This window comes from Taudactylus pleione, unplaced genomic scaffold (genome assembly GCF_031769625.1).
Source record: "Taudactylus pleione unplaced genomic scaffold, aTauple2 ptg000044l, whole genome shotgun sequence".
NCBI classification, from domain to species: Eukaryota; Metazoa; Chordata; class Amphibia; order Anura; family Myobatrachidae; genus Taudactylus; species Taudactylus pleione.
In genome coordinates, this window is record NW_028284446.1 from 187,317 (window position 1) to 210,428 (window position 23,112).

Genomic DNA, 23,112 nt, shown 5'->3' on the forward strand with positions numbered 1-23,112 from the left:
CAAAGACTTTTTTTTCCAAAAACCAGGGATAAGTTTTCACCATAGAATAGGTAGCGAAAAGAAGTGCAGAATTGAGGTTTTGGGGTACAAAGTAAAAAAAAAAAGTACCCTGCACCCCTTGGAATGTCCCCTAAAGGTATTCTGTGTCAAAAAAAGTTCAAAAGGACACTCCAAAAAATTTACTTTAGTTTTGGGGACAAACTTATAAACTAGCGAATTAGACTCAGGGGAGGTCCCCAAGTATGCGGCAGGTGTTTTTTTTTTTTTTGGTTGCGGCAGGTGGATTTTTTACGATTATTTAAAAGTCACTTTAGGGACTTAAAAATATGCTTGCACTCATTTTCATGTACCCCAAAGTTGATGGGACTAGTTATTTTCCCAAAATAATGTTGCTAAATGCTATTCTTCACCACTTTGTTACAGACGCATAAAAGCACCTGTAGAGACCATTTAAAAACCACAAAAACCTTTAGCAGAGCTTTTCCAGGGGTACCCATAGTGATCCCCCATGTTAGTGCATATTTTGGGGGTTACAGGCTGATTTGCCCAAAAGTGACAGGACTTTTCGCTACTTACCTTTCCACCAGGTCCCGATTTCGCTGATTCCAAATTGAATATGGGGATACGCGGGCACGCGCCCGATACTTTATCGCCAAGAAAAGCTCGGATGACTGCGAAAAGTCCGGCAACGTACTTTTGGCCTCTGATTGAATATGGCCCTAAGTGTTTTTCACTGTCACAAATAGCACGTTGCATTCTGTGTTCTGCAAGAGCACCAGTTACTGACCCATAGCCTGTCACTGATTATGCCAACCAGAGTAACTCTTCTGTAGACTGTCATAAGAACGCTATGAAGAATGTATCACAAAAAAACAAAATCAAAAGTTATATTTATTTCCTATTTAAATAGTTAAATGGTTTTGGGTACAACTTACTAACTTATGAGATATAATATGGCGGCCTACTTGCCCTGGCTAAAAATTCTTCCAATACAACGTGTTAGGCCACTCTATGTGATTTTGCGTTTATAAACTGTGATATGCTACTGAATGTGTACAATATCTGCATTTCGTATTTTAATTTAGGAGTTGCAGAATGATCTAGACCGTGAAGCTTCAACACTACAGGAACTAGAAGCACAGAAGCAGGATGCACAGGACCGGCTTGACGAAATGGACCAACAAAAAGCTAAACTAAAAGACATGCTAAATGATGTAAGGCAAAAGTGCCAGGAAGAGGGGCAAATGGTGAGATATATTGCATTGTTACCTGTCCCTGTTTAATTTAGCAATCTCATTCACATTTACAGTAAGTGAGGAATTGGCAGCTCTTCTTAACATAAATTATTTCCTTTTAGACACCAGTTGAAAAGACAAATAGTTATAGTAAGATGAATATGTGGAATAAATCTAGATCCATAGACTTCAATAACATGAAAGAATCACATTTATTTAGAAGTCCTGGGAGAGCATTCCCTCTAGCATAGTCACAGCAACTTATGAGGTAGGATGAGGACTTTATTGTGTTACCTGTAAAGAGGAACACAATAGGAGAGTAAGTACGAGGTGCCACTCCCTTAAGCTTGGTACACACTATATGTTCGTATACCCAGCCAACGAAACAATGCGGTGTAACGATACATCATGCTGGCCATGCACACTATACAATCTGATGTACTATTGCACAATGTATTGTTCCACACTGCATGTCGTGGCATGGTGTCGTTCTTTGGTTCATCCCATCTACTATGCAGTAGAGCAGATAGTACTATGCAATGAACGACCCGCATGCATGCGCAATCAGGCGTACACACTACATGGAACGATATATCGAACAATTGATCGTATAGTATGTACCCACCTTTACTTACATAACATAATATTCTAGACTAAAAAACTGTCAAAGGGTACTTTGACATTGGTGTCAGCCATGTCCAAGCAAAAGATTCTTATCTCATTGAGTGGTCAGTAGTCCATGATATGGGCCAGAAGAACGTACACCACCTTTACATATACCCATTCACCTTGCTGGATCTAATTACAATGTTCACCTGATTCTTTAGGTAATGAGAACGAAAACTCCAAGACGTTTGATTAGTATCTTGTAGTAGTTCAGGATGATATTACGGCAATCTCATTGGAATCTCATTATTATTTTATGTGGGTTAAATCCAGTCTTTCTCTGGTGGGGAATTTCAAGCTTATCAGAGTAGAAGGCTGTCAGAAATTTAGCAACCTAGCTACAAAATACCATCTTGAACCTCTATCAGACCTCTGAAGCCTGGTAATAGTAAGGACAATGTCATTTCTGTTTTATCTCCCAACACCTTACAATTTTATTTTATTACTGGCCAGTGAGTTAATGACCAAATTTACCCCAGTCCATGGTATAAAATCCAGATAAGACTCTTTGCTGGTAGTGGCTTTATCTACCTTTGTGTAGAAGCATGTTTCTCATTTATCCATAGGGAGAGGGAGTGGTGATGAGTGTGATGTGGGAGCTTGGGCACTTTTATGATCTCAAACTCCTCCCCCTCTATGTTGCTGGAAAAATCAACTTTATACAGATGTCACCTGGATCTTATTTCACTTTTTTTAGTGCAAATACCACTGTCAGTACCTCCCCTTCTGTATGCCCGCTCCCTACATTAGGTTGCCTCTGAGGTGACCAGGATCCCTGTGAGTCCTGAGCCATCAGACCATCTAACTTTAAGGAAAGTAGGTTCTTTTTGTGACAGTCATACTCAACTATAGCCCACAAGTCCCAACTACCTCCTATGCTGATGTCTGAACAGGGGGAGTGGGTGCAGTGTCCCTGATATTGCAGGCAGGGGATGGTTTGGAGATCCTTCATTTTGTACTGTGTCCATATTTTTGCTTCATCCATGGTGGGTGGTGCTATCCCTATTCAATACCTTTTCCATGTCAGTGCTTCCATCACGGAGACAAGCCTGCCCGAAGTTACACATCAGTAGTCAGCAGCTTATGCACTACAGGTTGCTCTGTACTTTATATCTGTTTTGCAGTGCACAAGCAGCTTGATTTTGCGCACTGCAGCTGTCCTTGCTATCTTCATATCCAATAAGGGAAATACATTCTTCTAGGCATACATAGGCAATATTCTTTTTATCTGTTTCTGTTATCACTCTAGTGGCAACTTTCATGTTCTAATGTTTTTTGTGCAATGGTTTAGGCACACCCACTCAAGAGATTACATTGAATTGGTTGAATTTGCACGGATGAGACATTTGGCCATTACTTGCAAATCTTTTGTAGCTGTTCCCTAGAGGCAAGTGGTATTCTCCCTCCCCCCTCTCCTCTTTGGGAGCCTTGAGATCCAATCCTTCTCTGCTGATAGCACATGGAAAAGGACTTATGTGCTCCACTGCTGCTTCACCAGATGCTCCAGCTTGGCCAAGGGGTCCTGCTGAAGTTGGTGGATTACTTTTTTGAATCTTATCTCCTCTGATAAGGATGATGGCATCCGCATATGCACCCAATCTTGGAAGCAGCAGTATCTGGCTTCACTTCATTCTTGAGTGGTCTAAAGCTGGGTAAACCATGTATGATATGATACGGAATGACTTCTAGCGATACATTGTGCCGGCCACACTCACTACACGATCTGGTGTACACGGTGCAATGTATAGTTCCATGCTGCCTGTAGCAGCATGGTGTCATTCATTCATTACATTGTCCCATCTGTTGTACAGCACAGCAGATGGGTCGAAGCGATTAACGACAATCATGAACGACAGATTGAGTGTACACACTGCACGATCCGTACAATATATCATACAACTGATCTGAATAATTTGTACCCAGCTTAACTTTGTTCACTGAAGGTGAGGAGGCAGAATTCAATTTTTTCTGCAGGGTCCATAGGGCTCCACAGGGGAGACAATGGGATGTAGGTGGGAGAACCGGACACCAACAGCAAAGCTTTCAATCCCAGGATGCTTCGGTCCTTCCCCCTATAACCCCGCCCGCCGCCTGAGGACAACTCCGTTTCGTGGGTGCCCGGCAGGAGCTGGTCACCGTTTTTACAGTGGGACTGCTATTAAGCAGCCCAAGCTTAATTTTGTGATCTTATTTTAATTTAATTTATTTAGCAGCAGCACGAGACAGTTCTTTGGACGTCTGCAATGCTGCTCCATCACCCCTCCGCGTTGCCGTGACACCAGCCCTCGGCTAGGTACTCCCATCGGGACTCTGAGGGGGACCTAGCTAAGAAGGCTCCCCGGACCCCAGACTGCAGCCGGGATTCGAGAGGACAGGTAAGGCGGATCCCGGCTTGCGGGGACTCGCCTCTAATGCGCGCAGTCTTGCCTCCTATCTTGGGAGACAGACTGGAGGCGCTGTTGTGGACACTGGTTCGCCCGGACTCCACTAGACCACCAGGGCAATACAAATACTGGTGCAGGGCACAATTTAAGGCCAGGGGACCTGGTGGTTAAGGTCAGCATAGGGGAGAAGGCTCCTCCAGCTCAGGGCGCCATTCTACTGCGGTCTTGCTGGTCCCTAGGCTGCTCCTCCTTCACCCTCCGCCCCCTCTGAGACTCAAGGCAGCCATTTTCTACAATCAGGTCTCCGGGAACGCTGGGTCCAGTCTCCTTGTATACCTCTCCCAAGGGTCAGGTATATACAGCGCTATATCGTACCAGCCTTTGCGGCCTGTGTAATTGATTTTAGTGCCCACTGCAGTTATATTGTATATTCTGTATTTGTATGTGACTTGTGCTAGTGCTACTGTATGTTTTCTTTTGTTCCTATTACTGTCAGCTTATACATTTCCATCTATCCTACTACAACCCTGGAATACTAACACATCTCTCTATATTTGTGAGGGCTATCGTATACTAATATTTATATATATATACACACACACACTGTGCCATATTGCACATACATCTGAGTTGCTCACTGCATTGTGTCAGGTTGTGTGTTACATTATTCTTGCAGCTATGTCTGGCAGAGGCAAGAATAACAAACGACCTGCTGCTCCCAATCTGGTGTCTTGTAAGTCCTGCTCAGAAGGCTTAGCTTCAGAGGACCTCATTCAGGATGGTCTTTGTGCATCTTGTCATACTGCCCCGAGCCTATCAGCTCAGGTGTCCTCTCCTCAGGACCCATCCTGGGCGACTTTTTCACAGGTGCTGGCAAAAATTGGGGACCACGTAACGGTCCGTGTGATAGTTCCCTCTTTGATATGGCCACAGCAGGTACTCCCCTGCAACTCCTTTGCCTCCCCCATGGGTAGACATACTTTCTACCTCAGTGCAGAGTTAGGCGCATACCTCTACAGCTTTTCAACAAATGTTGCAAAAGGAGAGACCCTTGCCTAGTAAATCTACAAAGCGTGCTGTGTTATCTTCCCAGTCCACCCAGCTATTAGATTCTGAATTATCATCTGGGGAGGCAGAAGACGCAGACCTATCTCACTTTTCACTTCCCCTCAAGAGACGAGGAACCCTCCTCTAAATTAAACATACCTGCACTTGTGTTAGCTGTAAAATCTATTCTTCAAGTAGAAGAGATAGAACCTGCTCCTAAGGCAAAAGAGCCTGTATTTAAGCGACAAAGGGTAGTATTACCAGAGTTTCCTCACTCTAATCAGCTATCTGATCATATGAGTAAGGCATGGAATATGCCAAGTAAAAGATTTCAACTGCCTTAACGTTTAAGTTTCTCTTACCTTCTTCCCGATACTGATTGCACTAAATGGGAAGTCCCCCAGCAGTGGATTCCCACTTGACACGTCTGGTCAAGAATGCTACCATACCTATCTATACTGCAACCTCCTTGAAGGAAACTACGGATAGAAGGATAGATGCTTGTCTAAAATAATGAGCTATTACTCATCCTGCTAGGGCTACGGCCTGGATGGCAAAAGCCATTGAGAGTTGGGCAGAGGCCCTAGAAAAGACATCCCTCTGATACTTTGCGGGAACAGCTGTCTTACATATCTCATATTAGAGACGCAGCCTCCTATTTCGGTGAAGCAGCTATGGATACAGCTCTCCTAGCCTCTAAGGAATCTGCCACTCCTGTAGTGGTCCGCCGTATTGTTTGGCTCCGCTCATGGAAGGCAGATTCGGACTCTAAAAAGACATTAGAATCTCTGCCTTATTATGGGGATATCCTGTTTGGCCCAGAATTAGACAAAATTGTGACTACCTTGGCAGCTTCCAAGATGGCCTTCCTGCCCTCTGCATATAATGCGAAGCCTCGGATGTCTTCCCTTCGGTTCTTTTGTCCTCAAGGAAAAGCTAAAGGTCAGTCCTTTCCAAGACACATCAGGCATCAACTAAGGTCTCCAAACCTAGGACCAGACCTGGCTTACTAAATGTCCACCTGCCAATCTGAGGACAAACCTTCAGCCTGACAGGGCGGGGCTCTCCCTGGGAGCTCCCAATTTCCACAGTTCTTGCATCAGACGCGTGGGTAAGAGAAGTGGTTTCTCACTCTCCTTCCAGAGGCGACCTCCCAGCAGTTCTTTTGCACAAGACCTCCATCGGGCCCAAGCAAGGCACTGCTGCTCCAAAAGGCCATTCAGTCCTTACTGCTCTCAGGAGTAATAATTCCGGTCCCCTCCTCACAGCGAGGTAAGGGCTATTATTCTACCCTTTTCTTGGTTCTGAAGCCCAGTGGGTCTCATCGGCCTATCCTCAACCTCAAATCTCTGAACAAGATTATCAGGTTGCCCAGGTTTCGTATGGAAACCCTCCGCTCTATTATCCTGGCTATGGAGTCTGAGGACTTTATGTTGTCTCTGGACATTCAGGACGCTTACCTACATGTACCTATAGTGCCTTCTCATCAACAATAGCTCAGTTTTGCTATACTACAGCAACATTACCAATGTCATGCTCTGCCTTTTAACCCTTCAATGGCTCCTTGGGTCATTACTAAGATCATGGCAGTTATGGCGGCCTATCTTCGTCGTCAAGGGATCAGACTGCTCCCATACTTAAACGATCTCTTGCTGTTGGCCAGCTCCCCAGAAATTCTTCACCGCCATCTACAGATAACCATTGTCTTTCTACAAATGCACAGTTGGCTGATCAATTGGAAAAAGTTTTCCTTGGCACCTACTCAAAGAATGGTACATCTAGGAGCCCTACTGGACTCCCAGGATGAGAGAATCTTCTTAACAGTAGACAGAATCTTGGTATTACAAAACTGGTTGCACAGACTACTACACAGTCACCGAGTGTCAATTTACTCTGCAATGCAGCCCCTGGGATCCAAGGTGTCCACCTTCGACATGGTGGAGTTAGCTCAGTTTCACTCCAGGTCCCTAAAACACCTGATCCTCTCCAGGTGGAACGGGCTGCCCCATCTGTTCAGATCAAAGACGATGGCCCTCTCCCCGGAGGTTCGCCTGTCCCTAGCCTGGTGGCAGCAGACATCCCACTTAGTCAAGGGATGCCCCTTTTGGATCCCATATTGGGCACTCCTCACCACGCAAGCAAGCCTTTGTGAGTGGGGCACAGTGACCGGCCAGCACTCCTTGCAATGCCGCTGGACTCCAGCCGAGGCGGTCTTACCAATCAACATCCTGGAACTCTGAGCCATCTTCAAAGCTCTCACTCTAGCTCAGGATATTCTTCAGGGCAGGCCAGTACAAGTACAGTCCGAGAACGCCATGGCAGTGGCCTACCTCAATCACCAAGGAGGCGCTTGAAGTCGGACAGCAATGGCAGAAGTGTCCCACATTCTTACATGGGCTGAACGCCATCTCCCAGCCATCTCTGCAGTGTTCATCCTAGGAATTCTCAAATGGGAAGCTTATTTCCTCAGCCGTCACAACGTGCATGCAGGAGAGTGGTTTCTACATCCAGAACTTTTCCAACTCCTGGTGGAAAAATGGGGTCTACCGGATGTGGATTTCATGGCCTCCAGACACAACCACAAACCTCTAGTGTACGGAGTCAGGACAAGGGACCCCAACAAGGCCTTTGTGGACGCATTATCTGTGAAGTTGACCTCCCATTTGACTTATCTCTGCTTCCCCGAGTTCTTCGAAAGTTCAAACAGGATAGGGGCGCAGTCCTGTTGATAGCTACGGCTTGACCCAGATGCCATTGGTACTCCGATCTTCTGGGTTAAGGGTGCCCCAGAAAACTTTCTTATGTGCACAAATATTGGGGCACATAATATAATATAATATAACAATATAAAAAATATTCAAAGGCCTATACTGAGAAGGGGAAGAGCTGTGAACGGTGCTGTGTGGCTGTGGTCAGAGTCACCTTGGTGTATACACCCCCTAAACTATGACCACAATGTCTCCCTAACTACATAAAAACAGAAAAATTGTGTAATTTTGTTTTTTGTGGGGGACGGTGGACTAGAAAAACTGTTTAAATACTTAAAATTTATGGCCAGTTAGGCAGCTGGTAATCATTCTGTCATGTTGATGGGCCTATTTTTATTTGGAGGCCTGGAGCTGTAGCTCCATCTGCCCCATTGTTAATCTGGCCCTGGTGAGGGGGGTAGGCCTCTCCTCTGCTCTACTGAGCAAGCGCTAGACTGACATTTTACATAGTTACATTTATAGATGTTTGTACTATGGGGCTGTCACCTGAAGGTGGTGCTGCAAATTTGCTAGAGAGGCAGATGGTTTTCTGTAAATAAAGTGCTGAATATTATTTTTGCATTAAAAAAAAACTAGAACAGATTTATTTCCTTGATAATGGTTATCATTAGGCTTCTAAAATCTGATTTCTTATTAACACTTTAGAATGCAGCAAGTTCTATTTTTCTCTCATTATTGCACAATTTTACATTCTTTAATTGAATTTTAGTTGTAGTCGATGTATGAAAACTACACCAAAATAAACATGCATTTCCATGCAGTTAACAAAAGCTGCTGTTTGAATATTGCCTAACCTCAAAAAGTGAAGGTCATGCAAACATTTCAATTGTGTTTGTATACAAATCTCGTTCATTCACTGATTGTTGTATGGCCCAATCGCCAGGTGTTCCAGATATCTTATTTTACACATGCAAAATTAAGCCTAATTGGTCTCGATTATGTCACTTTGTGATTAAGAAATATATTTTAAATCTACATAGTGTACAGTATGTTAATTTAAAAAAATAAAAAACAACAAACAATTATTTCTGCTTGTAGATTTCTTCTCTAAAGGTACAGATTCAGTCCCAGGAGTCAGATGTACAAGCGCAGGAGGATGAACTTAATAGGGCCAAATCAGAGCTAAACCGATTGCAACAAGAGGAGACTCAGCTGGAACAAAGCATTCAGGCGGGAAAGGTTCAACTGGAGACCATTATAAAGTCCTTAAAATCCACACAGGAAGAAATCAATCAGGTAAAATCTTACTTCTGCAAAAGCTAATGGGACAACTATTGACCTGCTATAAAATTGATTCAGAGACTGAAAATATATTTTAAGCACAATTAAGCTTTGTTAAATGAATCAAGGGTAATGCATTTATATAGCTCATAGGCAGCACTGCATAGTCACTGTAATAAAACTAATTTGTGAATGATACTGAGTTTCAGTGTCCAAGAGAAGCTGGGAAGTGGCACTCATCTCTGCAAGCTTTAACTCTCTATCTCAGTGGCAGAATGAAGATCATGCTTCCACTGCTAAGTTAGTGTAGTATAGTACCCAGACAATGGTTTGTTATAACTGCAGTCTGCCACTTGACTGGGTGCTTAGGAAAGGCTGGAGTGACACCCTACTGAACATCCAATCCCGGCAGAAGCAGTGTTACTGCATAAGGCAGTTGCTGCAAAGGTATTGTATTGTACTAGTCTCTTTCTTTTATACATTAAACGTGTCCACCAAGGGTATAATTTACCTGGTCTAGAATTTAACAGTATACTTAAAATCCACTGTATTGTTTATATTGTTACAGCTTTCATTTTATTTTATTTTAGTTTTTAGTTTTCATGAATTGTCCATGGTCTGGTTTGATTCCTTCCTCTGTATGTTGAATGTAGCTTTGAAGCACTTTTATAATAAACATCACTGTGGTCCCCATTGAGAACACCTAGATATAATATTATCTCCTTTTTGAATCCATATTATGTTCTGCATTCACTGATCACTTGTGTAGATTTTGGGCCAGATCTGCCTAGGGTTCAGTGTTCCCTGTGATAAGGTACATGAAATCTGCACTACTAAGCGTTAAAATGCACACAGCACTTGAAAAACTATTTTGTGTACATTCCTTTATACAGATGTGCCCTCATACACCTAGCACCTACACACCATACAGTACAAGATGCCCAGCACGACTGAGGCAATCCAAGAGGAGTAGTGTACCCTATTTTTTATTTACATTTTGTGTCTAATATGAATTGCAGAATCAACAACTCACATTTAACTAGAGACGCTGGGGCGTACATTCATACGAGGTGCCCAGAGGTGAATAGATGGTGGTGCACCCCCCTTCCTCCCCATGTCGGTAGCTCAGCTGAGGGTGCAAAGGAGGAAGTAATGTGCCAGTAATCCAGACCCCCCCCAGTTCTCTACAGCCTTACCCTTCATACCTTGTGTTTCTCTAGCCTCATTTCCCCATGCTTCTGCCGCTCCAGCCCCTTTGAAGCCGTGCACTGCTTACTGAGATGGTGCAATGCTCAAGAAGGAATTTGGGCTTAATCTCTGTACTTAGTTTGACACTCATACATGTGCAAATTTAGACAGATTGAGCCGATAAGATGAATATATTATTTGGCTACTGATTCCAATTAATTGTAAACTGTCCAGCATCTGCAATAGGAGATAGACTGACTACTCAATTATATAACAATAGAAAAAGCAGGTAGCAGTGTGTTCACGGTGGGACAAGATAAGGCACTTTGAATACAAAGCATTTATCAAGCCACACAGACAAATATCTCAGTTTAAATTATATTTATTACAAAGTAAAAAAGTATATAACAAAACTTCACTTAGCTGCTTAGGATGTAAATGGTCACTGTTTTCAGGAGCTCCCGTCCACCATTTGTGGAGCTGGAAATCTTAAGATAACGACACTGTCTGCAGGTCAGTCCCAAACGAAGGCTGATTGGAATTTCCTTTGTCTTAAACTCTTACACCATTCTTCAATTGGGCTCCGGAAACAACTTACAAATATGGGTATAAACCTGTTTGTAGCTATACTATAGGTTAAATACTGATAAGAAAACCTAAAATAATCTGAAGGTGGCCATACACGGGACGATCTTTAACACGATTTTGGCAGTTTCTACAGGTTGGACAGACCAATCATTTGAAAATAGTTGTATTTTGAATCCGCGCCGTCGTCTAGTTGGATCGCAGATCAGATGGTTTTGCAGAGAGATCTCAACTGATCGTGTACGATGTGATACACTTCTATGCTTCTTATCCTATGATCTTAATTATCAATCGTACACCATTTGACCACATCTTATGAAGAATTTCAAGGGACGAATTTCAAGGGAAATCGTACCACTGATCTTACCAACTTTGAATCTCACCGTGTATGGGGGCCTTAATGCATGCGTAGATACTAAAAGACAACGCCGTGGGGATATATGACGTCTAGTTTACACATCTCTTGTACCATCTAATGCCTGATACTCATAAAAGCACCGAAATAATGCATTGCTTCCTGCAGCCATTTTTGTCCTCCCATTACACAGTGCTGGGCAAACAATTTAAAAATCACCATTTGAGTCATATAGAAATGTAACATATCTGAAATAATTTATACAATATAAAACATATTGTAAAAATATATTTAGAAACTCAAAGTATATCTAGGGTGAGATACGGTCAAATACACTAAACTCACTATAGATAATAATTGCAGGAATATATGTCTGAATATTGCAAATACTTGAATGCGCACTGTATTGACTGCTGTATATTGTATATGGCTCTGTTGATCTAAATAAATGGTATTATCCAATGGGGAGACAAATGCTATAGCCATCACAGTAAATATGTATAGGCAGGAGTCTCTCCAGCCAGCCCCCATCTGTCTCTCCAGTTCCAGGCCCAGCATCTCTCTGGCTGCAGCCCACAGACATAAAAATAGAATCAAGCGCTTGTATCTGTTTAAAAATGTGTAGCATGATACCTATGGAAAAAGGTTAATATTGCATGTTTATAGCTGCTTTTGCAGTTGTGAATAGTCAGTGTTATGTTGTATCCAGGGATCCAATTGTAGCCATAAACAAAGTAACGCAGTGGAATGTAGCGTGTGTGAGAACCTAACTGTCCCTATCTGCGCTTACCTTCACTTCCTCACAGCTGTCGCTGCCAGCTGGTTCCCTTCTTTTGCACAGATGCTTCGTCTTCCGCTGCTTGCAGTACACATTTCTCCGTTTTGGTCTGTTTGCTTTATGCGGTGCTGGAGTGTTCTATTACACGTGCTGTTGTCCACTGCCCACAGACAATTACCTTCTTCGGTGTCTTCTGGGTGGCTGCTCCTCATCATGCCATGGCTTCTGTCAGCTGTGCGGCACCATGACATCATGCACGCCATGTCGCAATTAAAAAAACCAAAAAACTTTATTGTACCAGGCAGCCATCAGCAAGCGACAGCGGCTCCCTGGACCCCACAAATAGATCCATCTATAACCAAGCAAGGCGCAGGCAGCGGTTATAGAAGGATTTATTTGTGCCCCTTGGGACACCTGACAGCTGGTGTCCTGAGGCCAATTCTTCCATTGCTTCCTGGAGTTCCGCCAATCTAGAGATGCCAGGCTGCAACAGAGAGAGGCTATTTGGCACTTATAGCCCACCCATGCTTTAGTCTGAAGCCACAGACTAAAGCACGGAAGGGCTATAAGCAGCCTTCCAGCTGTTGTTGAACTATACATCCCAGCATGACTTGCAACATTTTTAGCATGGCCAAATAGCAAAACTGTGGCAGGGCATGCTGGGATGTATAGTACTACAACAGCTGAGGAGGCGCTTATTGCCCACCCCTAAACTAAAGGAATACTTTTACTGATACACTTGTTAATATCTGTAGAAATTAAGGGGTCCACATTAGTGAAGTGTGCAGTTATTACTAGTAACAACCATTTACATTCTTTCGTTTTGGAGTTCATTTTAATTATGTTGTGGAGAAAATGGCAGTACCCAGTAATGTTAAAAGATTAGTAATGTTTTACTGAGAAATTATAGAATAGTGAAATTCAACAAATGTTTGTTGTATACTGTATTACAGTATTTATTTCAGCTGACAAGACCTTCGGGGGAAGTAAGCGATATATCAATATAACACAAAGTTCAGAGCATCTCTAGATAACCTAAAATGTCAGTGTCTCCCCAGTGTAACAGCTACAGATCTGCTTTTATCTCAGTCTTTATACAAGGAGTGGCTGTTGTTTTTAATCTTTTACGCAACTTCACTTCTTTAAGGATGTGGTTTGTTTGGTTTTCATCTGCCTCATCCTATTTTTGTTACAATTAAAATGTTCAGAGTGCTACTTTTTACTGTCTGTAAAAATTATTTCATTTAAAATTTAGACACTAATATTTGTCGTCAGGATGACTAATACTGTCCTGTCCAAATAAATTTTGACTTTTAGTGGGGTTAGTGTATGTGTGTATGTACGTTTATGTGTATAAATCTATATATATATATATATATATGTATATATATATATATGTATATATATATATATATATATGTATATATATATATATATATATATATATATGTATATATTTTTTATACACACACTATATGGACAAAAGTATTTGGACGCCTGACGATTACACCAAGAAGGACTGTAATGACATTGTGTTCAAATGCATATGGAGTTGATCCCCCTTCTGCAGCTATAACAGCTTCCACCATTCTTAGAAGGCTTTCCACAAGTTTTGGAGTGTTTCTGTTGGAATTTGTGCCCATTCATTCTGTAGAGCATTTTTGAGGTCGGGCACTGATGTTTGACGAGAAGGCCTGGCTCGTAATCTCCATTTCACTTCATCCCAAAGGTACTCAATGGGTTTGAGGTCAGGGTTCTGTGCGGGCTAGTCTTGTTCTTCGACATCAAATTAATCAACAATGTATTTAAACTTCTTGCTTTGTGCACTGGGGCACAGTCATGTTGGATTAGAAAAGGGCCTTTCCCAAACTGTTGCCACAAAGTTGAAAGCATAGCAAATGTCCAAAATGTCTTAGTATGCTGAAGCATTAGTATTGCCCTTCACTGGAGATAAGGAGCTTAGGGCCTGATTCAGAGCCGCTCGTAAGCGGCCGCTCGTTCGTTCCGAGTGATGTTTGCTCAACTGCGCATGCGTACGCATCGTAATACGCATGCGTGAACCAGTCAGTGCGGCCGAAAATCGTTTGTTCGCTAAAAAGCGAATGCCTGCTATTTTGAGTGACAGGAGGAGACGTATGTGGGTGGTAACAGGGGAAGGTGCTTGAAAACGGGGAGTGGAGATCCGAACGCAGGCGTGCTTAAAGGTCAAAACGGGCGTTTTATGGGTGTGCATAATTAATACAGCAGCGTCATTGACCACGTCACTGGGTTATTTTATAGTCAGAACTGCTCGCAAGATTGCGGTAGGAAAAACCAACCACAAGAATAGCGAGCAGTTCATACGCTGGTCGATGTACTCGATTAATCTAATAAATAGCGGACATGGCGTAGGATGCGAGCCGCCAGGGGGCGTAGTTTTCCAAAAAACAACCGCATGTTTGGTTCGCTCGTTCAGACCTAGAGGCGTGAACAGACCGCAAAGAGCGAACGGTTCAATTGAATAGCCACCCCTTTTTTCTGAACGAGCGAGCGCAAATAGTGTCCAGCTCTGAATGAGGTCCTTAGCCCAAACCCTGAAATAACCACCCAATACCATTATCCCTCCTCCACCAAACTTCACAGTTGGCACAATGCTGTCAGGCAGGTAACATTCTCCCGGCATCTGCCAAACCCAGACTCGCCCATTGACTGCCAAACAGAGAAGCGCAATTTGTCATGCCACAGAACATGTTTCCAGTGTCTGTGTGCTTTACACCACTCCATCCGACGCTTGGCATTGGACTTGGTAATGCGAGGCTTGCATGCAGCTGCTCAGCCATGGAAATCCATTCCATTAAGCTCCAGCCGCACCGTTTTTGTGCTTACATTAAGGCCAGTGGAAGTTTGGAACTCTTCAGCTATGGAATCAGCAGAGCATTGGCGACTTTTACGCACCATGCTCCTTAGCAATCATTGATCCTGCTCTGTGATTTTACATGGTCTTCTGCTTCGTGGCTGAGTTGCTGTTGTTCCTAAATGCTTCCACTTTCTAATAATATCATTTGCAGTTGACTGTGGAATATCCAGCAGGGATGAAATTTCACGAACAGTCTTATTGCAAAGGTGGCATCCTATCACAGTACCACACCTAGGGGCATATGTATCAAAGTTTTATGTGAGATAAACTTGTGAGATATATATCACCAACCAATCATCTTCTAACTTACATTTTGCAGGCTGTGTTTAAGAAATTATAGTTAGGAGCTGATAGGTAGTTAATATATATCTCACAATTTTATCTCACTTCAAGCTTTGATACATATGCCCCCTAAAGTCACTGAGCTCTTCAGAACGACCCATTTTGTATCACAAACATTTGCAAATAGAGACTGCATGGCTAGGTTCTCGATTTCATACACCTGTGGCAACAGGTCTGACCGCAACACCTTAATTTAATCATTAACAGGTGTTGCTAAATACTTTGTGTGTGTGTGTATATATATATATATATATATATATAATATAAAAAATGCAAGGATCGCACACTTGTTCAATGAAGAATATGCAAAAAAGGTGCTTGGTCATAGCATATTATAGAATAGTATATCCAAGATAGGAAAACCAGCACACAATGATTAATATGAAAATAAGCAAATTGTATTAGATATATAAAATGGCTTCCAAAAAGTACCTTTGAGTCACATATTTAAAGTGCATACGGTGCATGAAAAAAATACATTGCAAACTGTGTGAAGCCATGATGATGGTAGAGCAGTTGGTCCTGTGCCCTGTGGTTCTGTGCCCCGTGACGAAGGTGCCGCTGTGCACCGAAACGGCCGTCGGGCTACCTCCACATCATCATGGCTTCACACAGTTTGTAATGTATTTTTATATATCTAATACAATTTGCTTATTTTCATATTAATCATTGTGTGCTGGTTTTCCTAACTTGGATATACTATTCTATATATATATACACATATATATATATATATATATATATATATATACACATAGTGTATGTATATACTGTATATGTGTATATATGTATGTATATATATATGTATATATGTATGTATATATATATATATATTTATATATATAAGTTAAATATTTGGGTCGTCCATGCCAAGTCACCACAACAAAAGTAGCCTTTGAACCCGACTATCAGATTTTCTGGTAGGATGGTAGACGACATTAAGTTACTTTCATATGTAAAATTTTAGCCCTCAGTGATGCACGGTATTCATGCAACAGGGTTGCAAACATGACAAAAAATGTTAAAGTTATGCTTGCAAGGTCAACTAAAATGAATCATAACTTTGCTTTTAATTGCGGTAGAACTTTCATGTTGGTCTTGTTTTGAAGCTAAGGGACCATAGTTTTTATAAAAAATAGTTTTATATTTAAATATTGACTTCTACATTTCAATGTCACATTATGTGACCTTTTACCTTGAATAGCTAAAAAAAAAAAAAAAAGTATATTTAATTGTTTTGTACATAAAGTATGTTATACAGTTAAATATGATCTCTCTTTGGTATAAGTTTCATTTTGGGAAAACTTTGGGAACAGGAGTAAAAAAAATACAAACAACGGCAGTTGAACCCTTCTTGCATTAACCATTCATGTGGCAAGTTCAGAATTGTCTTGTAGTGTTTCTCTCTGTGTTCTAGGGATTGCCATCGGTGGTTTTCCATTGATGGTACAATAACCGTCTCCATCCGAGCCTGGTCCGTCTGTCTTTAACGACTTGGCTGTTGAGACATCCCTCCTAAGGTCTAAAGGGTTTTCTAGCTAGTGATAAATAATGTCGCCATGCATGTTCATGGAGACAAGGTATCCTCATTCAGATGGGTTCCTACACTAGCAATTAATTTCTATTACTGAGTTCATATGTCTCTCTGTTGCATCTGCCTACAAGCTATAAATAATGATGGTAGAACATTAAAAGCTGAAAGGTATTTTAACTAAAACATTTCTGGATAAATAGGTGGGGACCTATTCCAAATTAAAGGATGTTGCATCCAAATTTGAGATTTTTGTATGTGTATATAAATGTATATATATATAAATAGGTACAACTACAGTGTATGTATGTGTGCGTGTGTGTATCTATCTATCTATCTCTCTCTCTCTCTCTCTCTCTCTCTCTCTCTGTATATATATATATATATATATATATATATATATAAAAATAAAAAACTATAACAGTGTGTATATATATTAATTCGATTTTATTATATAAGGTGATGGTGTATGTAGAAGATACAACGTAAAATCTATTTTGAGATGTGCTATCATTATTACTACAGATTTGTCCACAAACATCTATCCTTCGTGCGCTACAAGTTCCATTACACATAACGCGTGAGCGCTGTGTGGCTCTAGCGCAGAGTGTCTTTTTGTGCGACTTTTTACCCTCAAATTAGTCTTATTCACACAGCGGTGCGAATGGAATGCACAAGCAGCTTCTGCTGATTAAAATTATATGTGGCATGCCTATGTTCTGTGTGCGACTGAGGGTTTATCTGCATGCGAAATGCTACGTTAGTGTCAGAGGCTGTGACACTGTAACGTAGCATTTTCGCATGCAGATACACCCGCAGTTGCACACTGAACATAGCAGAAGCTGCATGTGCATTCTATTTGCAAAGCATTGCAAATAAGACACATTTGAAGGTAGAAAAAAATCACACTACGGCATTGCGAAACTAGAAGAGCTGTTTAACGCTAATGTATGTTGACATCTTTGATGGTATACTTTTAAAATAATTTTTTGGTTTAAAGATTGAAGATAAAGTTAAAAATTTATAGTAAATAACAGGAGAGGTGTGGAAGCTTCCAATTGAAGTGAAACGCGTCAGCTACCTGGTTTAATCATGACTGGTATGTTAATGTCGACCAATTGATAAGTTGTACTCCGGAGACGCCACTTTCATTCGGGATCTGTCAACTCGCCTGATTGCATTTACCACGCTTTTACAGAGGCAGGATATTATGGCATCATCTAGCCAGGACTCCATGGTGTAGTTGAGCTGGGGCTACACTTACCTGCGACAATTGTGAGTATATTTGATCTGAAAGACTCCTCCAGGATTACAAATAGGAAGTACAACCAGTGGAGTGCTGTTCCAGTCCCTCATAGTATTTGGAGGCAAGAGACTTTCCACAGCAGGTGCCCCTAAAGCTTTTACCACCTTACAACGTGTGTGGCGGAGACCACAATACACATTGGCCCTCATTCAGAGCCGTACGCTCTGAGCAGAGCGCACGCTCTGAATGAGGGCCGCCCTCCATAAAAATGGAGCGTCCTCCTGGACGCTCGTATAGCTGTGGGTCACCACCCACAGCCTATACGAGCGTGCAGTTTGTTGGCCGCGATGGTCGTGACCATCGCGACCATCGAAACTGCGAGCCGGAGCCTGCGGTTGAGGTTTTCAACCGCAAGGCCCGGAGTGATTTTGGCTCTATCAGAGCCAAAATCAATCCCACTGACATCACTAGTGATGTCAGTGGGCCGGCTTCTGACGGGAGGCGTTCCCTTGGGAACGCCCCCGTCAGGGAGGCACGCCCACCAAAGGGGGCGTGCTGTCAATCAACATCGACAGCACGCCCCCTTTGATCAGACACAACGAGCGAAGGACTTTCCTTCGCTCGACGCGTCTGGCGCATGCGCACGACGGAGCTCCCTCCGTCGTGCGCATGCTCAGTGCAGACCATCGACCCACTTGCGAGCGGACAGCCGCTTGCGAGTGGGTCTGAATCAGGGCCATTGTTTCAAGTCCGAAAATAACAAGGGACTGTTATCTATAAATGAATGAATACAGCAAGGACTGTGTTATTTTATAAATGAAATCCATTAACCTCTGGGACTTACTAATATTATTTTGTAGAGTGTTCTGAATATTTAAATACTTTTCTCGACACAAACTTGGATCAGTATTTCTAATCATATGAAATTAATTTTAGCAAATATTTTATTGTTTCCATATATACATGTGCACTCCTAATACATGTGTGATCGTTTATTGATATAAAACTTCTTAATTATACTAATGTCATTACACGTTTTTTTCTGCCATCATAAGACTTGATAAGCGCAACATTGTTTTGTCTTATATAACTCAATTAGCAGGTAATTGATTTTGAGGAGCTCTTTGAAAACAGACATACTAGTATTATCATAGACACTAGGCTGAGTCCTATATCAAGAATGTTTGTGTAAGTTTTGTGCCATTTCATAAATAACTGATCATTCTGGTTTATAAAACTAGTAGCTCAGTTATGCATGCAAAGTAACACTTTCTCAGGAAAAAGGGGCTTTAACACTTTCAGTAGTTTTATGGTTCGCTCAGTATAGTGTATAACACGTTATTTGATCTGTATTTGTCCTGTTACTATAAATCTTTGTCTCTGGCAGTAGTAGTAGTACATACATTAACCTGTTTGTCACATTTCTTCTTCAGGCTCGCAGCAAATTGTCACAACTTCAAGACAGTCAGCAGGAAATGAACAAAAGTATTGAGCACTACAACAATGCTCTGAACGGAGACCATGGGGGTAGCATGAATAATCTGTCAGACGTTGAGGCCTATTCCTCACGAGAGCGGCTGGACCGTTCCACAGCAGTGGTGAGAAACAGCACTGGTTCAGGACCTAAAGAAGCGGTTCCTGGTAACCAACATTTTGTAATGATTTGCTCATAGCCTAATGGTTTCTCAATTTCTTCTTGATAACTCTTACTTACGGGTTTGTTTTATCCCAGTATTTTCAGATTTTGCAGTTTTTATGTTCTAGATAATTATTTCAAGACCCGTGCTTTGCCTTTGTTGTACTGTGTATCTATTTTCTCTATTTTCAAGCATAGAAATTGGAAAATGTTTTCGTCAAAGATCTTTGTATACAACTAGCCAGCTGAGTATAGTGATTATAGCTTGATACCATATCTCATTTTAGACATTTGGATTAAGAATAATGTGGCAAATTATTAGGTTACACGCACATTTTTCTCCTGTTTTTAAGTTTGTGAAGCATTGCATCTGCCGGTTTGTCTGCAGTCTGTGAATTTTTTTATTGGACATAACATTTTTTTTAAATAGCTTCATTATATGGTGGTTTCATTGTCCATTAAGGCAGACACTGATAATTAGATTTTATAAAATAAAATCTTGATGATGTTCCCCATGAAAATATTTTTCAGATGTGAGGATATCAGGCTTTTATTTAGCTCTTTGCCATTGTGAAAAATACTACACACAATGTAAATTTTTATAAAAGAATGAATATCAGGGTTTCCCGACACCGCACCTAACATACAGTTCTACCTGAAAAGGCGCTACAGTCTTCCCCACCAGTATGGTAGAGACCAAGTCCAATGTCTCCTCACTTTGGGCATGCTGACAGTGACTGTATTCTCAGAGGCTTACACCAACAGGAGTACTGACGCAATATGTTGACACATGATCAGTCCTAACCAGAATTAAAACCCCTAGTCGGACTGTCCAGGTATATCACACCATTAGTGGGGTCAAATCTACTCTCTGGACAGTTGAACAATGGGCAGCCACTTTACCATAGTCATGTTATTTCTTGATCAGGTGTGTTGTTTTTTTCTGTGATTTGCTCTTCTGGAATGACTGGCACAATATGGCTGACTTCCGTAGGTGTCTCTCTTTGGCTGTGTGCCCTGGTGACTTTCACTGACTATAGCTCTTTTAGAGGATATAGTAATGAAACTAGCAATTCAATAAGATCCCACATAATATAGTAAATACAACATTGTAGGCCATATATCCATGTTAACTTAAGTACACATTACAGGGGGGCTTAACCCCAAATTGCATATACTTGGGTGGGAAGGTTTGGAATATTCATACTGGACAAAAGGGTACATCCCAACTAAATGAATTTTTTACAAAGGCCATAAAAGTACCAGTGCCTTTTTACTATAGCACTATAAGGCAGTATTTCATTAAACACAAAATACATCCTGGCTCCAATGGCAATGAGCTCTAAGAACCTCTATAGGTGTATAGAAGCTGCCCGCCTTCAAAAAGGAATGCCAAATCCTCTCACAAACAATACAAAAGAGGAAAAGAAGGTACAGTAGGTGGTGCTGTAAACACAAGCCATCGTAGACACACAAGCCGACACATTAATATAGAATATAAAACATGTATTATAATAACAGTGTACAATAAGTAATAACTCCCAGGAGTGGGGTAGAAAATGATAGTGTACAGTATAAACATACTGCAAGATAAACGTACAATAGTAAATATATAGCAGCTAATAAATAGAGATGAGCAGTTCGGTTCTACTCTGTTCTTTTCACCAAATGGTAATATCGGAAACAATATGCTCACCACTAGTGGGATTGTTCCAGCAATTCCGTTAAGCCCCTCTGCCAGAGTGTATAAGTCATAAGGGGGAATGTCCAAGAGGTGATATATAGTCACTCTTGAAGTAATGGTACTGGAGGAGGTCTTGCGGTCTAAACCTCTGCAGTGGCAGAAAAAGATGCCGACCGCTACTGTGGAGCAAGCTGTAAGCCGTAATGGAGGTATGTTTCTAAATGTCAGTGTCCTGTGCTATTTGAAATATCAGAGCTGGGGTCACAAAGCATATAAATGCCTCTCTGCAGCATTTGGGAGACCTTAAACTTCAATATTCTCAGTATCACCCCAGAGACAGCTCGGCCGATGGTATGACTGCGGGTCCTTAAGGAGCATATTAGTTGCTGGTTAATAGTCGCTTCACACTGACAGGTAAAGTAATTTAGCATTGTGTGTGAAAAACTAATGTGTGGAAACCAGCTTGCAAGACTCTTTCTCTGCCGATAGTCTATCTATTGTTCATGTGTTACAGTTAACCACTTATTCGCTACTGTATATTCAATATTGTACATTTATCTTACATTTATGTTTATACTGTATACTCTCATTTTCCACCCCACTCCCAGGAGTTAATACTAATTGTACACTGTTATAAAAATGTTTTATATTATAAATGTGTCTGGGTTGACCTTGGGTTTACAGCACCACCTGCCTTCTTTTCATTAAAATCATACTCCAAATAAATATGTCTGCTATGACCTATCATTATTGTGATTAACTCAAGAAGGCCTCACATAGGTAATTTTCCGCAGCTTATCGACCTTCTAAAACCTCATCTATTATTTTTCTGATCAACAGGATGATCCATTCAAAAACAAAACCCCATTGTTTAACAGCAACAACAACCAGGACCTTTATTCTGACCCTTTCCAGACAGAAGATCCTTTTATTTCTGATCCATTTAAAGGCGCTGACCCCTTCAAGAGCAGTAAGTAGAAACCAACGTGTTCAAAAGAACACACCTATTTTGCCTTTTGTACAATAAATAATAAGATGAGTTAAATGAACTATGATAGATGTTAACTTTTTGTTCCTCAGATCCTTTTGGTGATGATCCTTTTAAAGAAAGTGACCCCTTTCATGCCCCTACTACAGATGATCCATTCCATAAACCCAGCAAAGCAGACCCTTTTTCTGCTGATCCCTTCAGTAAGAATAATGTCCATTCGATGACATTGCCCCTGAAGGTGAGATATAATTTAATATTGGTTCATATGGGTACATATTTGTTTCCAGGCTACAAACAAGGATAGTCTTTTTGGCACCAGACTCTATTTTTCTTTTCCTCACATATTTATCTTTGTTGTGTGGACTTGCAAGGAACAGACAATAAGTATTTTCTTCTTCTGGGTCCATAGGGGGTCCACAGGGATCACCATGGGGTATGTGGTTGGAGTGATGCAGGCATCAAACAGTTAAGCTTTTAGCTCCCAGGATGCCTCGGTCCTCCCCCACATATACCCCGGCCACAGGCATTCAGTTTTTCATTGGTGTGGCAGGATCAGGTT

The 23,112-nt window shown here is 41.5% G+C and overlaps 1 protein-coding gene across 4 annotated transcripts in view; it reads left to right on the forward strand.

The window, feature by feature from the left end:
• EPS15L1 (epidermal growth factor receptor pathway substrate 15 like 1) overlaps positions 1–23,112 on the forward strand; it is a 245,253-nt gene that overhangs the window by 92,574 nt on the left and 129,567 nt on the right. For all 4 annotated transcript variants that reach the window (XM_088460325.1, XM_088460326.1, XM_088460327.1 and 1 more), the window contains 5 exons: positions 1,086–1,247; positions 9,139–9,336; positions 19,676–19,840; positions 22,403–22,532; positions 22,643–22,791. In XM_088460325.1, coding sequence (XP_088316451.1) covers positions 1,086–1,247; positions 9,139–9,336; positions 19,676–19,840; positions 22,403–22,532; positions 22,643–22,791 — 804 coding nt within the window. The remainder of the gene's footprint in view (positions 1–1,085; positions 1,248–9,138; positions 9,337–19,675; positions 19,841–22,402; positions 22,533–22,642; positions 22,792–23,112) is intronic.